The sequence below is a fragment of the Manis javanica genome, chromosome 15, assembly GCF_040802235.1.
Source record: "Manis javanica isolate MJ-LG chromosome 15, MJ_LKY, whole genome shotgun sequence".
In the NCBI taxonomy this organism is placed as follows: Eukaryota; Metazoa; Chordata; class Mammalia; order Pholidota; family Manidae; genus Manis; species Manis javanica.
The window spans coordinates 6,188,705-6,205,073 of record NC_133170.1 but is presented as its reverse complement, the minus strand read 5'-3'; the positions used below and the strand labels follow the sequence as shown (position 1 = coordinate 6,205,073).

The following is a 16,369-nucleotide window of genomic DNA, read 5'->3' as shown; positions in this document are numbered from 1 at the left end:
AATCTTCTGTAACTATATGTGGTGATGGATGTTAACTAGCTTTACTGTGGTGGGTATTTCACAATACATACGAATACTGAATCATTGTGGTGTGTGTACACCTGAGACTAATAAAACTATATTAGTCAATTATCCCTCAATGAAAAAATGGAAAATAAAAACACCAGGTTCAAAAGTATTTTTTTGACCATGCCATTAAATTAGACGTTGGCAAATGGAAAATAGCACGGAGCCTGCCTTAAGCTCTGTGACACGGGGAGGCCGGTCTGCACGGCCGTCTAGGTGTTCAGATCAGGTCTCCGGTTTCTCTTTTGGAACTGACATCCTCGTCCTTATGAGAAAATGCGAGCAGCTTCTGGAATCAAACATGCCTGGAAACAATACTGTGTTTATACTTTACCTCTCTCGTCGTCTCTATATCGTGCCTCTGGTATTAGAGGGATCTTTGTAACTTAGCACACCTCCGGGTAACAGGGTAGAGTTTTAGATAGACCTGGATGCAGTATTTAAGGCATACAGAGAAAAGGATTGGGTGGGGAAGAGGCTGCAGAGGGGCATTACCGTAGGCATCCTGTGACGTTGTAGAATATATCAAAATCGAGCAAACCGTTTGCTTTGGGGTAGTCTCCTTCCGGCCACCCCGAGAAGGGTATGATGATATTCTCCGTCAGGGTAAGCAAGGCTTCTGTTACCATGAGATTCTTGAGTTTGTCATTAGAGGACAAATTCCACAGTAAACCTAGAAAAGCAAAGGAAGTGATCAGAACAGTGCAGGGCTGTGTCGAAACGGCTGCCGAGGCGCTCAGCGGAGGCCGTGCCCCACAGGGCTAAGGCAGGCAGTTAAAAAAGAACGCGTGGGGGAGGCAGCCCCTTTCCCAGCTGCAAGAACCTGTGCAGAGCTCATCAGATGGACGTGAAAGCTGCTCCGTAAGAACAATTAAATATATATACAGAGACACACACACACACACACACAGCGCTTATGATATAAAACTACGCAGGTTTAAAATTATCAGGAACCAGGAATATGAATGAAAGCCAGAAATTCCCAAAACATTTATTGCTGTTTCTCTTGAAAGACCCTACCCTCATCTGACCTCCTCGCGGCAGTGAATTCTGGCTCACTAACAAGGAGGCTGGCGACGATCCTACTGTAACTGAGACTTTGATACTTTTCAAGGGTCATACTTTTCTCCCTTAAATGTATGGAGAGAACACCTCCCCCTGCCTCCCGTTCCTCCTCCCTGCAACTTGCACCTGATACTGGCTCCTAATAGCGGGACAGGCCTGCAGGGAGCCTTTGCCCATGCGCACTCCTGCCCCCAGTAGGCTTATCAGTTCAGGCTTACTGGCTTCCACCCAGTGATAGACCTTATGTCTGCCTGGGGTTCATGCTGCCCACCTGCTGCATTTCTCACGTTACAGTTTGGCGGTGAAGGAGAGTCGAGAGTATTCCATCTCTCCACCAATGCGCGTGGCCTAAGCATCGTCTAAGACTCATGCCACATTGCCTCCCTTAGCTTTCCTGGTCCTCCTGAGACCTCCTGCCACCCCAATTCCCTGTTAAAGAGAAAGGCCATCCATATAAGCCAGCTCAGGAGGAAGTTAAGAGGATACTGTATTTCCCAGTGCATTTGGGAGGCAGGGGCAGACGCTGGGTACGGAGAGAAGACAAAGTGGCTTATACACTTAGAATTGTGTTTCCTACACTGTTGCCACTCGAGCACTTCCGGTTCAGTGGCAGGAGCACACACCCCTTGCACGCTGCCCCAGAGACTCCCAGCAGGTAACGCTGCCAAGCCATCTTTCATACCCCAGTAAGTTCCTCAGCTCACTAGCACCCAGGGGAGAAGACAGACAGAGGGGACAGAAAGGGGAGGGGTCTTCATTTTCTTCCCTGTTCATCCCCGAACCCCCAGCCCAGTCAATAATTCCTACTTCTTAAACGTACTGCTGTGTCTGTCTGAGGAAAGAGAGGGTGAAGGTGTACAGCACAGGCCTCCTTAGGAAAAAGCAGACAAGGCGGTCTTGGCTGAATTACAGGGTGATGATAGCACCTCCCCTGATTTTAATCACTGAAATCATGGTCTGCATGGTTAAAGCTTGGTAATTATTCAACTATACTCGTATTTGGCACATCCGTTAGGGCACACTAGGCCTAATGCAGTCTCTTGGGCTTGACCAGTTTACTTTGTGTACCAGTAAGTGCTTTCTGAAACACGAATCGAATTTCCACTGCAGCCTGCACTTAGCTTCCATTAGAGCAGCCGCGCCGCGTCCTGTGAGGACTGGGATTCTGGCTGGTGAGGCCTTTTACCTGATGAAACGAGCGCCTGGGGTCAGTCAAGAGCAGCGCCCCTCAGCCGCGGGTTTGCAGGACAATGACCTCACCTCTCCCACCGCTCGGTCGGAGGTCCCGGGAGGGGGAGAGACGGAATAAAACCCCTAAGGTGGTTGGAAACAATTTAAAGGCAGGCCTGGGGTTGAGTTTTGGTTACTAAGCTACAAAGGAAAGTTGAAAAGAGGGGAAAGGTTTTGGGAAAAAAAAGCTTCTTGTTCCAAGTAAGCAAACAAATTAACAGTCTCTGCCTGCCAGAGGCTTAAAAATGTGAAGCATAATGAAATTTCCTCTTTTTAAAAAGGACCACACAGGGCACTCAAAGAAAAAGTACACCTTACAATGAAAAACAGAGAGGATTAATGTGAACAAAGGGATTGGAATTTTCTTTTAAGAGTCCAGCATCCTTTATGGCTCGGCATGCTGTTATTGCTACAGAAGTGGGGGGCTTGGGGAGCTTTAGTGTGATTTTTGTATTGTTAATACAGGATATTGTATAGAAATGTCACACCCACCACATTTCCGCAAGGCACGAAGCTAGGAAAGAGCTTAAATGTTCACTTGAGATTCAAGATTACACATACGTAGATACACCCTCACACATGTGCACAGGAAATCAACAAATGACCAAACATAAATTGGGAAAATATGTATGACAATACAAGACAAAGGGCTATTTTCCTTAATATATAGAGTTCTAATAAATCATTAAACATTCAATTACCAGTGTAAAAATTAGCCCACAGCTAAAAGATACTAGAGTTGAAAATACATAAGAATGCATGTTTTCTGGTTACTGAAGAAATGCAAATTTAACAGCTAGAGACCATTTTCTGCGGCCACAGGAGGCAAAGGCAGGCCAATGAGTGCAGAGCCTGGGGAAGGAGATTTGGGCTCGCTGCAAGCACGCGCTTCTCAGAGAGCTCGGGCGCAGCAAGCTCTGCCTGTAAGGTCCCGCGGTAACAGCAAGCTCATCCTTTATCAAGATATCAACAAGGGTTTTTTTATCCTGAAACTCAAGTGTGAGACTAGATTAGCAGTTTCCCCATCAGCCCAGTGGCAAAGACAGAATCACATCCTCCTGACTGCACCCCAAATTTACTGAGCCAGAAATCAGGGATGGATTCCAGCAATTTGTATTTTAAAAATGATTCCCATTTCTTGCATTGAGAAACTAATGAACTATGAGCCCGAATAGATGTCCTTTTCAACTAGATTCCAGATTCAGGGTTTAGGTTTTCCTGTGTCTCACCTTTACTTCTAGTCAATTTATTCAATTTATTCATAGTACCTAAATTTCTATTATTTATTCTTTGTTGCAGCTAGTCTGCCTGCAATTTTATATCACTAAGCTCTTATTCTAGCCAAAAAGAAGGGGAACTGTATAATAGGAAGGGATATACTTTGAATAATTAGCAGCTATAAGAAAGATAATTATAACTGCATTATCCAGAAATTTATTTCAACAGTGATATTTACAAAAAATAGCTAATTAGTGAAGGGATCTTACAGATATTAAAACCCATTATTAATATTACTGGGTTGCCCTCTAGGACTGAAAATACAGTTTTTTAAGTCTACATGGCACTTCAGGTAGTGAAACTTGCAAATTTTACGGTTAAATGAATCACTATTATCTGTAGAAGGAGAATGAGCATGAGAAGAACTGGTTCTTTTTAATCTTGTTTTTCAAAGTGGTCACTGCACAGGAGGCATGTCTTTAATGATTTCTTCTATATGGATATACTCCTTTCACCTGAGGTTTGTAACTCTTGCCTGGATTATGACACTGTTGCAAAGGCCATTTATTCTAAGTTATATATAAACCCAAGATACCCTGTTGCACATTACAACCACAGGATAATATATGAATATTTTTAAAAGGTGCATAATGAATATTTATAGCAAATTTTTTTTGTTTTATTAAAATATAGAAATCCAATTAAGTATTTCCAGAATGCAGTATTTCCAAATAGGCAGAAGAGAGTCAAGAATCCCTGGCTTCATTCTGACCGTGACCTGTCTGTTTTACCCCAAGACAGAGCTCTACTCATTCCAGCAGGTGCTCATTACTCAGTGACCTTCAAGATGAGCCTCTGAGACTAGCGCGCACTGCTCCCATTTCCGCTGGAGCCCGCCACCACGCTCACTTGCTAAGGGAGCGGGAGCAACCTCACGAGGGGCACCTGAAGTCTTTTCATCTGAACAGAGAGGAACGTCCTTCCCAGGCTGGTACTGAACATGCCACCAGAAAAGGTCACTGACTTGACCTTCCCTCCCAGCTCTGGGGTGCTGAACTACTTAGGCATATATAGAAACAGAGGGTCAATTTTTTTATACCTTGGCCAGAACAATCAGCGTCCTGTCTGAAAGCACACTGGAGTGTCTGACCTGTGTCTGATCCGGGCGTCTCCGGCGCAGGCCCGTTGTTTACATCTGGTCAGACACGCACAGCTGAGAAACTTACAGGAGCTGCACTGTTGTTTCTGCAGTAAACATGCATGAACTATGTGGCACCCTCATATTAAGGGGGGCCCCTCCTTCAAAATTCCACTGAGGGGAGGGAGGTGCTGAGAATAAAGTACTGAAGGAGGCGCATGAAGCTGTGTCAAGGGGCAGTGATACCTGAGACAGCCTCTGAAGGCTGAGAGTGCTCAGCGGGTGTCCAGGTGTGGAAAAGGATTCTAGTCCAAGACAACGGCGCAGACGAGGATACCAGGAAGGAAAACGACATGGACCAGGCCAGTAAATCCTTTAGGGTTTCAAAACCTGGGTGGCGAGGGAATGCCGCCAGTGGTCACCCAGCTCACATCATCCGATCTTTGGGCGGCATGCTACAGAGTATGGACTTTACCTTGTGGTTAACGGGGTGCACATGGGACAATACTTTCATTGTCAAAAGCAATCGTTAGGAGGAGAGGGGTGGACAGATTGGGACTTGGCAACACTGGATCTCAGAGGCCAGGTGTGAGGCTGCTTCAAGAGCGGACCAGAGAGACAGAGGGGAGAGGAAGGGCCAGAGGAGCGACGGAGGGCTCTTTGATCTGAGATTCCCAGGACAAGTCCCTTCCCAAAGAAGCGCAGAATGAGTCACCCTCTGCCCAAAAGCAGTCAGTGGAAGCCACCTGCGTTATCGCAAAACACCCAGAGAAAACTGGGCGCAAGCCTGAGCTTTGTTTCTCACTCGCTGCAGAGCTTGGGCAGTTACTTAACCCCCGAGCCTCTCACAATTGTTGATAATGCCTTAGGGAACTTTCAGGAGGAATGGGATGAAAAATGGAAACTCCTAGCTTCAGTGACCAGCACACAGTAGGGCCTCAGTAAAACGATGTCTGCAAAATAGACAAGAAACGATTCACATAATATTATGGTTGCTGCTTTGTGTTTCTACGTAAAGACATAACATATATGTTACATCTCCAGTTTATTTCTGGCCCAGAAAGCACTTACTGAGCTCTTCTGTTAATAGAGCTAAAGGAAGTTATTTAGAAGGATTTTTATCAAACATTCAAGGATCAATTCAGTTAACATGTGATGGATACCCTCTGGTGGGGATGTTTGCTTGTACTAGAAATCCTGGGAATTGCACAATCGACCTGCATTTACCAGCTAGACTATCTAACGATAACTGGATGGTTTCTATGGTATCAACACCACAGAATGTTTCCAACTTCAGTTCCTATTGCCTAGACAAAAGTGGAAGGAGCATAGTTCAAAGGACTCTTTCCCTGACTGACACTCACATATCCACCCAAGCTTTCCAGCCACCATGAACCCTAACCTCAATCACTCTATTATCCAAGCTTCCTCTAGATGGTCAGTAGCTCTTTTCGGTATGTTTGCTTTGCTACTGATGTTTACTTTTCCGAGAACAACTTTCATTCTCCTTCAAACTCCAGGCCAAAGTCTATCTCCTTTTTAAGATTCATGGTGAAATATATCTCCTTCGTGAAGTCTTTTTTTGACTGTTAAAAAGATGGTCTCTTGTGGCTGTCATTACTATATTTTAATGAAGAAAATGGTAGGTTCTAAACGTGAGGTTTGGTCTTTTTTAAAAACGACAACCATCACATAATCATGTTTTAGTAGATGTAAAACTAAAATCTGCAACGTCTCTGGACTGTGATTCCCACTTTTTGGCCCTTGAAGGCTGCCCTATAAATGTTGGCTGAATGAATGGATGAGTGAGATCACCTAATTTCCGTAGGTATTTTAACCTATAAGTCATGGATATGGTAAGAAATCTCTCATGGGACATGACTGCATGCGGGCAGAAGAGTGGCTTGGCACAGCCATTCATATGGTTTTATAAAATTAAAATATATCAAGATAGAAAAAAAGTGGTATTTTAAAATATAAATGAGTAGAGGATATAATGACAACAGTTTTATCGAAAAAATGAAAAGTGTATAATAAAGTGGGAATGGCCGAGGTATAAAATGCATTCAGTTTAAAACAATGTGTTTGCAGTACTTCCTTTTTAAATAATTAAGAACACTGTTGACTGTTAGGATTTACAAGGACTTTCCTATAGGATATATTAAAAAGAGTTAACTTCGTTGGGCCCCAGTTTCCTCATGTGAACTGAGATTTAATACCCTATAATGTCTAAAAATATCTTAAATCCTAAGGTTTCAGTGACAATTTAAAAATGAGTGTATTTCATAAATTAAGATTTAGGATTTAGGATTTCAGAAATGAAGGGACACTGAAGATAATCAAGGTTTCCCCAAAGCAACACCAAGGAGGACGGCCCTCCCCCTGTAACGTGCAGGGAGCGTCAGCAGAGACCGGGTGGTGGTGCACGGAGGCTGAGCAGAACACCAAAGAACCATTGTCTCCTGGCCAGACGCACCGTTCAGGTCAGTGGAACTAGCCTACCTTCTCCATGTTCAAGTATTGCTAAACCGGTTGCTTTAATTCTAATGATTTCCTCTTTCTAATCCACTGGGCAGAAAGGAGATACGTATTTATTCAAATCAGCAATCGAACAGAAATACGAAGTGGAGAACTGGAAAAACATATCCACCCACTCTTCTTTTTCTCTTTTTTTGGGGTGGAGGGTTAGGTGGGCTAGGGACCTGGTCTTTTGAGGGGTCCAGTGATGGGAGGATTGGAGTATACAGTTTCTGGCATTCTGACTGATCTGATTAAACTGACCCGCTACCTTAGGACACTATCTGACTCCCCAGCTCACATTGTACAGATCCAGCAGGTAGACTGTTGAATAAATAAAAATAATAGGCTGTGGTTCTTGTTGGGTTTCTCCAGAATGTTTGGACACCTGGGACAATACTGAAACCCCTCACGTCCTCAAACTACAAAGGTGCCTGTTAAGCTTTACGCAGTGTTGAATTTTCATGCAGTGAGTCAGGAAGTTGTTTTAAAAAGACGTGCAGTCAAAGGTGCAGAGAGTTTCTAATAAAAAGCATTGCAAGAGCCTCAGAGTAATTTCCCCTTCAGAAAAAAAGGAATTCAAATTTGAGTTTCAAGTCTAAGTCAGCAGCTGACTATTCCCTCACAGCCACCTCTCGGATAACCATGAGCCCATCAATCATTCGTTCCAGGAAGCTTAAGAAGAGCAGGTGACTGACACATCCGGCTAGGGCACGCTGTGCTATGCTCGTTAATACTCCATAAGCACTACCTGTTATTTGCTTTTTAGTCTCCAAATCTCTGGTTTGCTTCAGCACCTGCAGCAGCCGAGGCACCCCGTTGAGTTCAGCTACTTCCAGCTTGTTGTCATTGTCCTCAAATACCAGGTTTCTCAAGGCCCCACACACGGCGCGCTGGACGTCTTCATTCTGAACTTTCAGGAGCTGCAGAAGCTTGGGGATGCCACGAAGCTGGCTGACCTGGGGAAGAAGCGGATGCGTACTTCAGATATTTATTAACTGTGATGTGGCATTAAAGGCATTCATTGTAATATGAACAAACAGATGAAGCTCACTGATGTTGACTCTAACGCCCATCCATCAACAACCGTGTGAGAGAAGGCCTGAGACTCCTTGTGGACGGTATTTGCCGGATACAAGGCAGCATCTCCCCTTGAGAAGCTTATAATAAGTTTGGGAAGACTGAAGTCTATTAAAAAACTGAAATTAAGTGATAAAGGGCGGATATGTGGTAGCTAAGTGGATAGAAAGAGTTAGGTCGCAAAAGCCGCGAGCATCAACAAGATGAAGGGAACTGGAAATCAGAGGAGTAAAGGGAGCTTTATGCAGGAACACCACATTACATGAACGATTTTTTTCCAGGACAGAACTTTACAGCTGATACAAACAGAACAAACCTCACCTTCATCAATGGTAGAAATAAAAATTCATTTACCACAGCCACCTCAGTAGCAATGCAAATTAACCCTAAATGCAAGTTATTTTTATGATCAACTGCTTTGAGCCTTTAAAAAGATTTATATAAATCACAGAGGCATTTTAAGTAAATAACTTAACTTTGCACTTTCTAATGCGCTATTTAGAGAATATTTCCTCCATCCAAATATGCAAGAAAGAGCATGCCACCTGTACAGAGAAAGGGTCAGAATGAGGAATAGAAAAAGAAAAACAGATGGCTTAGATTCTGAGACCTCTGGATGTTTAAGAAGAGGTTAATCAGTGGCTATCTGATAAAGATGATTCTGTATCTTGGGTTGCAAATATTATCTAAAGAAATCAAAAGGCGGTCACAGGGGTGCTGAAGAGAAATGTGAAGTCACAGAAGGGTTTTCTTTCCCATAGGCTTCCATTAGTGCCTAATTAAAAGTGTTAAGTTGGGAAAAACTTTTGGTAAAGATCTCAGTCATTTTCACCATCTCAGTGCAGACATTTTTAGGAACTAAGCTGCTGTGAAGGGGTGAAGTTTCCCTTTCAGATGACATTTATCATGAATGAATGATGCCCCAAGTGCACAACAGTTCACACTCGGGGGGAGCTGCACACCTGGTCCAGTGGCACATTGCCGATGCATCGTCAATCTCTCGCCTCCCTTTCATAGGCAGGTAAACACATTCCTTTGTTAGGACTGGGAGGAGACTAGCAAGGCAGGAATAAAAACATCAAGGCTGTCAAATCATCTAAGTACTAAAAATAATGATCATAATAAGGATAACCATGATATAGTAACAGAAGTGACAGCTCCTCCTTCCACTGTCAGCAGGAGATGAAGGCGTGGTGTTCAGAGCTTCATACACATCATCTAATTAATAGCTTGCCAAACCTCAAGAGGAAAGTCCCCCTTTGGTCCCTTTAAGGTTTCACTGGTCATAATGAGGTAGGTCCACTGATTGGATCCTCTCAGGGGAGACGTTTGCAGAACTGGTGACAACTGGGAGACTGGCCACAGTTTTGTTGGGCTATGTTCTAATATATCTGGACGATTACATTAATAATGATAGATTTCTTAGCTGTCCAGTAAATCTGGTCCAACAGATCATCTATTTGATCACTTCGTCTATTCCATTACACTACCTTAAAAGCAGAAAGGCAAATTTATTTTAAAACAGCCTGTAACTCACAAGTTTCCCTCATTCTGTCAGTTTTTATTGCGTAGTAGGTTTTAAGGTGGTTAAATTCATACCCTGTGAACAGCTGGACTAAATTTTGCCAATATCATCTAAACGTCAGATGCATAAAGAAAACTGTTTGTCCTCAAGGTACTTTGACAGCTTTAGAAATATTTTATTACTTAATTTATAATTTATAAGTTGCCTTCTTCAAAATAGGATGTGACGTGGCCTCCTGGCCACACTATACGCCAGCTGTGAAGGTGGCCCTGGTGAGAAGTGGCCCTCACTGGGGAGTGTGGGTGGCAGCCTTGTGCCCTGTTCCCCTTGCCCTGTCACCTGTATCCCCTGGGCTCTGAACCTGTGCTCCTGCCAGGGAAGAAGGAACTGCGGACACACCACGCTCACAGAAATGCTGAAATCTGGTTACAGCTCTCCTTACTGTAGAATTTTACTCCCCAGTATCTGGCACCATCACAAATTTGACAATAGATTTTAATTACTTTCATCTATTTTATCACGCAAATGGATATAGATCATATCAAATGCAAGAAGCAGATGGCATTCTCCTCACTGCATCATCACTGGTAGGACGGTGGGTGTTATACACATTAGGACCAGTATCAACCGCGCCGCTCTTACCCCTTTACATTCACGGCAGCAGCTGGGACGAGCGAGCTTGTACGCGTTTCCCAGTTACACCAAATCCTCAGGGGAGTTTGTTCCCCTTTCGAGGAAAGAAAAAAGACCCAAACTAACATGTATGTCTCGAACTGCAAGAGCCTTCTTTTGAGATGGCTTCTAAATACACGAAAGGACAGAATCACATGGAAGAATTTCAGCTTTCTCTGTGACGCCATTCTGACTCTCTTCCCTGCCAACTATAAAATATGACATGATGGGCATTTCCGGGGGCAAACAAGTAGAGGGAACAGACCGATTCCGGAGGGGCGAGGGCCCCACGGCGGCCGGCCCGCCGGGCCCGCTTCCCTTCCTGCCTGGGGTGCTCTGGTCGCTCTGCCTCCTCTGCAAAGCCCTACTCACCCTGCACGAGCAGCCTCGCGTCACCTCCCTTGCGAAATGTCACTCTGTTTCTCTCCTTTTCCTTCATTAGAATGAATTATTCCTTGTAAATTGGTAGAAGCTTTCAGGAAGCCACTTGGCAAAATGTGTCAAAAATTTTAAAAAGATTCTCTCCTAGTAACCTTCTTTAGGAAAGAGTTTGAAATGGGGGGTAAGAAAAAAAGGAGATTCAAAGTCTCTGTTCACTCATTTTGGTGACACACCAGTCACGCAGGCAATAACACGCTCTGGGTTAACTTTTTCAGAGCAGGTGTTGCGCCACTATCTCATCTCATTCTTGCGCAACGCTGTAGTAGGACTGTTACCTCCACTTTACAGGTAGGAAGGCTGAGGCTTAGGGAGGCACAGTATCTTGCCCAGGGTCACCCAGGTAATGAGGGTGCTGGGTACAAACGCAGCCCGAGTGACTCCTGAGAGTTGACACCCCAGCAAGAAGATCAAATTTAGAAGAAGGTCTGGATCATAGAGAAGCAAAATAAAAGAAGGTAATGTGTTCATTTTTGGAAAAGCTGATGGTGAGCTCAGTGGGATGTCTGGGAAACAGATGAAGACGCGGGTCGGAGCCCAGAGGAGAGAGACGGGCTGGAGGGGCCGAGGACCAGGGCTGGGCTCACACGGGGTGGACGCCGCAGGGGCGGGGGAGGCAGGTCAGGGGGTGGTGGCAGACAGCGCAGGCCCCCAGAGAGCACGGGGGCAGGGGGCAGGAATGACCAGGTAGGGCACGGGTGGGGATCGACGTGCCACCGAAGGGGCCTGACGGAGGAACCAGAGGGGTGGGACACGGACCAGGTGACTCCGGGCCAAAGGAAAGTTTTCAAAAAAGTAGAGGGACCAGCAGGGTGAAATGCTGAGTCTTAGTCGAGTAAAATAATGAAAAGTTGTTACTGGTTTTAGAAGTTTATGAGTTAAATTTTTGATTTTCTTGAAGTATAGTTGACACGCAGTATTATATGAGTTTCAGGTGTACAACATAGTGATTCAGCATTTATATATATATATATTATAAAGTGATCACCATGGTTAAGTTAGCTACCGTCTGTCACCAAGGTTATTACACATTATTAACTGTACTCTCTATGCTATATATTGTATCCTGATTCTTATTTATTTTTAATTGAAAGTTTGTATCTTTTAATCCCCTTCCTCTATTTCCCCTACCTGCCCACCCTCAAATTTGATATTTGTGTCCAAATTATAATTGTCTTTTATACATAAATTTAAAAACTATAGCACCATGCTTAAATGAGCAGAATTTTATTTACGATCTTGGGTTATAACATCAAATTCTTAGATTTTCTACCAAGCATATATGTTTTTAGGTTTCAATGTAGTTTTTATGTTTCATTATTCTCGAAACCAGTCTCTGTTCTAGCTTTATCACTGAATAAGAGTCAAGAAGCAAGCAAAGCTTACATCCTACATAGAAGCAAAATGTTATTTTTACTCAAATTAGTAATTTAAGAGATAGTAGAAATCCAGACCAACTTGAGTAACAGAAGAAAAATTCAAGTTATTCTATATTATAAAATAAAAGCACACATAATAATATCCAATTTTTAAAAACTGGGAATAAAGATTTAAACATTTATATGATTTAGCCAAAAGAACTAATTTTTAGCTCAGTTCTCTTCATCTATATGTATAAAGAAGGTTCATTACTAGCTATATTATTTTTTAAAGTCCTTACTTATTCTTCCCATGGAACAAACATATAGGCAAAGGGTCAGTGAGAAATACCCCTAAATTATATAACACTTAAAGCTAAAAATGATCTAAATGTAGGGATAGGTTTTTTAAAGCACTACCTAAAATACAGATGCTATGAATAAAACTGATTAATTTGACTTCATAAGAATTTGTAAATCCTGCATGATAGAATATAAGATAGATAAGACTGCATTAATATTATGCATAATAGATGAAGAACTACAAATCACTAGGCAGATACAGATCTTGGTAGAAAAAAGTCAACAGATTAAAAAAGTGACAATCAACTGAAGAAATAGAAGGTAAAAAAAAAATACCAGAATGTGCTCCTCAACTTTATGATTAAAGAAATACAGGGAAAAAAAAAATCAATAAAAGTTCTTTGTCTGACTCTACTTAGCTGATCTGCAGGATAAATGGAGATTTTCCCAGATTTTCCCTCTGTGAAATCTACTTATTCCCTGAGGAACATCAAAGCTGGTAGTTTACTCTGCTGGGCTTTTGCACTCTTCACTTCCATTAGTTGAGTTACATGTTTACTAAGAATAATATAAGTTTGTATTGACGTTAATTCTGCTTGTTCTTGTAATTATGTATTTACCTATTCTGAAATGAATGAAATATATGTATTAAGAGAATTCTGTCTTTATGCAAATTTATCTGATTGTTTGGGAGTATATAAAGGTAAAGAGCTTAAAAAAGCTCTAATTATTTGTGAGCAAAGTTAATGTAAAAGACCAGGGAAATGTAAAAATCTAGGATTTGAACTCAGGTGAATCAGTGCCATTAACTTCTTATTTCACTTAAAAAAAACTAAAAATGGTAGATGATACATAATGGTCATTGTTTATGCATGAAAGACAATGATAAACTCCATGTGTGTGTTTGGTGGTGGTATATGTATTATTTAAAAAAAGATATTCTCTGTAACTCTGATTAACTGCCCAACTATTACTCTTAATTTCAAAAAATAGGAAAATTTCTAATATAGAGGTACCCCTTTTTAAAAAATCAGATTAACAAAATAAACAATATCTTGTGGTACTAAATAGGCACATGGACACAACCCCACCAGGGAGTGTAAATTTGTAAGTTGGAAGATTTATTTGGGTGTTACTTATCAAAATTAAAATGAATCAATAGTAATAAGGACTGGATTTACCTACCACCTGAAGCAATTCAAAAAACCAGACAAAACATACAATGGTTTCAATAGAATTGGACATGAGGCAATGACGGACAGTGATCCCTAAGAGATGGAAACCAACACCACTGATACAGAGAACATCTTAGAGGCAGCTTGGGTGGGCAGGAGAAGACACAGTGTGCACAGAGGACTATAAGGATGATAAGGGATTTCTTATCTGAAACAATGCAAGTGAGAAGGCAATGGAGCAACAGCTTTGAGGTACTGGAATCAAAACACTAAGCATAGGATTCTCTGGCTAGTGAAAATAGCTTTCAAAAGCAAAGATGAAATTCTTTATCAGATACATAAAAGATGAAATAGTTAATCACCAGGACAGTTGCATTAGAATAAAGGTTCAAGGAAATCCTTTAAGCAAAGGGAAATAACAGATGACATTTACACAAAGACATGAAGAACACTGGAACAACCTAGATGAGATGGACAGCCTCTGAAAGACACAAACTACCAAACTCCCTAGGAAGAAACAGAAACCCAAAGACCCCCATCAATTAAAGAGATTGAATGTATAGTTAAGAACTTAAGAAACTGGTCCGAATGGCTTTACAGGTAAATTCTACAACACATTTAAGGAAGAAATAATACAAATTCCAATCAAACTCTTTCAGAAAATTGAAGAGAGAATATTTCCCAATTTATTCTGTGAAGCTAGTATTACTCTCAATCCAAACCTGGTCAAAGACATTACAAGAAGATTACAGATTAATATCCTTTACAAATATAACCTCTTAAAAGAATTTAATTTCTTAACCAAAAATTAGCAAATCTAATTAAAAATATAAAAAATGACAGTACATCATGATCAAATGTAGTTTATCCAAGAAATTGTAGAATAATATTTAAAAGTCAAAGTAATTTACCTTATTAGCAAAATTAAAAACCATAGAAATATTTCAGTAGATGACAAAGAGCATTTGATAAAATTCAAAAGTCATGCCTGAGCAAAAATGAAAACACTCTATTAAATTAGGGATAGAAAGAAAATTCTTCAACTCAATATGAAAAATCTACACTGAAAGCTAACATTATGCTCAGCAGCTAAAAGCTAAAAACTCTTCTGCTAAGATTAGGCAAAAGACAAGGATGCCCATTCTACCACTTTTATTCAACATAGTATTGGAAATCCTAGCCAGAGCAATTAGGCAAGGAAAAAAAGACATCCAAATTGGAAAGGGAGAAGTAAAACTGTCCCTATTAGCAGATGACATAATATTATATATAGAAAACACTAAAGACTCCACCAAAAAAACTATTAGAACTAATTAATGAAATCAGTAAAGTTGCAGAATACAAAAGTCTATGTACCAAATACTAATAATAAACTGTCAGGAAGAGAAATCAGTAGAACAATCCCATTTACAACTGCATCAAAAAGAATAAATACCTATGAATAAATCTCACCAAAGAGGAGAAAGACCTGTACTCTGAAAAGTATAAGACATGATGAAGGAAACTGAAAATGACACAAATAAGATATTCCACATTCATGGACTGGAATAATTAATATTGTTAAAATGTCCACTACCCAAAGCAATCTACAGATTCAATGCAATTGCTATTAAAATTCCAATGGCATTTTTCACAGAAATAGGGCAAACAATTCTAAGATTTGATTGTAACCACAAAAGACAATGAATAGCCTAAGCTATCTTGAGAATGAAGAATAAAGCTGGAGGCATCACAACTCCTGGTTTCAAACTATAGTGCAAGGGTACAGTAATCAAAACAGTATGGTACTGGCATAAAACCAGATATATAGATCAACAGAACAAAATAGAGAGCCCAGAAATTAACCCACACACATATGGTCAATTAACTGATGACAAAGGAGCCATGAATATACAATGGAAAAGGAAAATCTCTTCAATAAATGGTGTGGGGAAAACTGGACAACCACATGCAAAAGAATGAAACTGGACCACTATCTTACACCATACCCCAAAATCAACTCAAAATGGCTTAAAGACTTGAACACAGTCCTGAAACCATAAAACTCCTAAAAAAAAAAAAAAACATAGGCAGTAAGCTCCTTGACATCAGTCTTGGTGAAGATTTTTTGGCTTTGACAACAAAAGCAAAAATAAACAAGTGGGACTATGCCAAACTAAAAGCTTCTGCACCGCAAAGTAGACCATCAACAAAATGAAAAGGCAACCTACCACATGGGAAAAAATGCTTGCAAATCATATACCTGTAAGGGATTAATATCCAAAATATATAAAGACCTCCTACAAGTCAATAGCGAAAAACCAAATCTGATTTTTAAAAATGGGCAGAGGATCTGAGCAGACATTTTTCCATGGAAGACATACAGATGGCCAACAGGTACGTGAAAAGGTGCTCAATATCGCTAATCATCGGGGAAATGCAAATCGAAACCACAATGAGATATCACCTCACAACTGTTAGAATGGCTATTATCAAAGACAAAGCAGATAACAAATGTTGGCAAGAATGTGGAGAAAAGGGAACCCTGTGCACTGTTGTGGGAATGTGAAGTGGTACAGTCACTATGGAAAACAGTATGGAGGTT

The 16,369-nt window shown here is 41.2% G+C and overlaps 1 protein-coding gene across 1 annotated transcript in view; it reads right to left on the bottom strand.

Annotated features, from left to right (window-relative positions):
• Window positions 1–16,369, bottom strand: part of PKP2 (plakophilin 2) — a 74,950-nt gene that overhangs the window by 27,841 nt on the left and 30,740 nt on the right. Inside the window, exons 5-6 of the mRNA XM_037010134.2 lie at window positions 7,986–8,193; window positions 562–739 (exon numbers count right to left, since the gene is read on the bottom strand). Of these exons, the coding sequence (XP_036866029.2) occupies window positions 562–739; window positions 7,986–8,193 (386 nt within the window). The remainder of the gene's footprint in view (window positions 1–561; window positions 740–7,985; window positions 8,194–16,369) is intronic.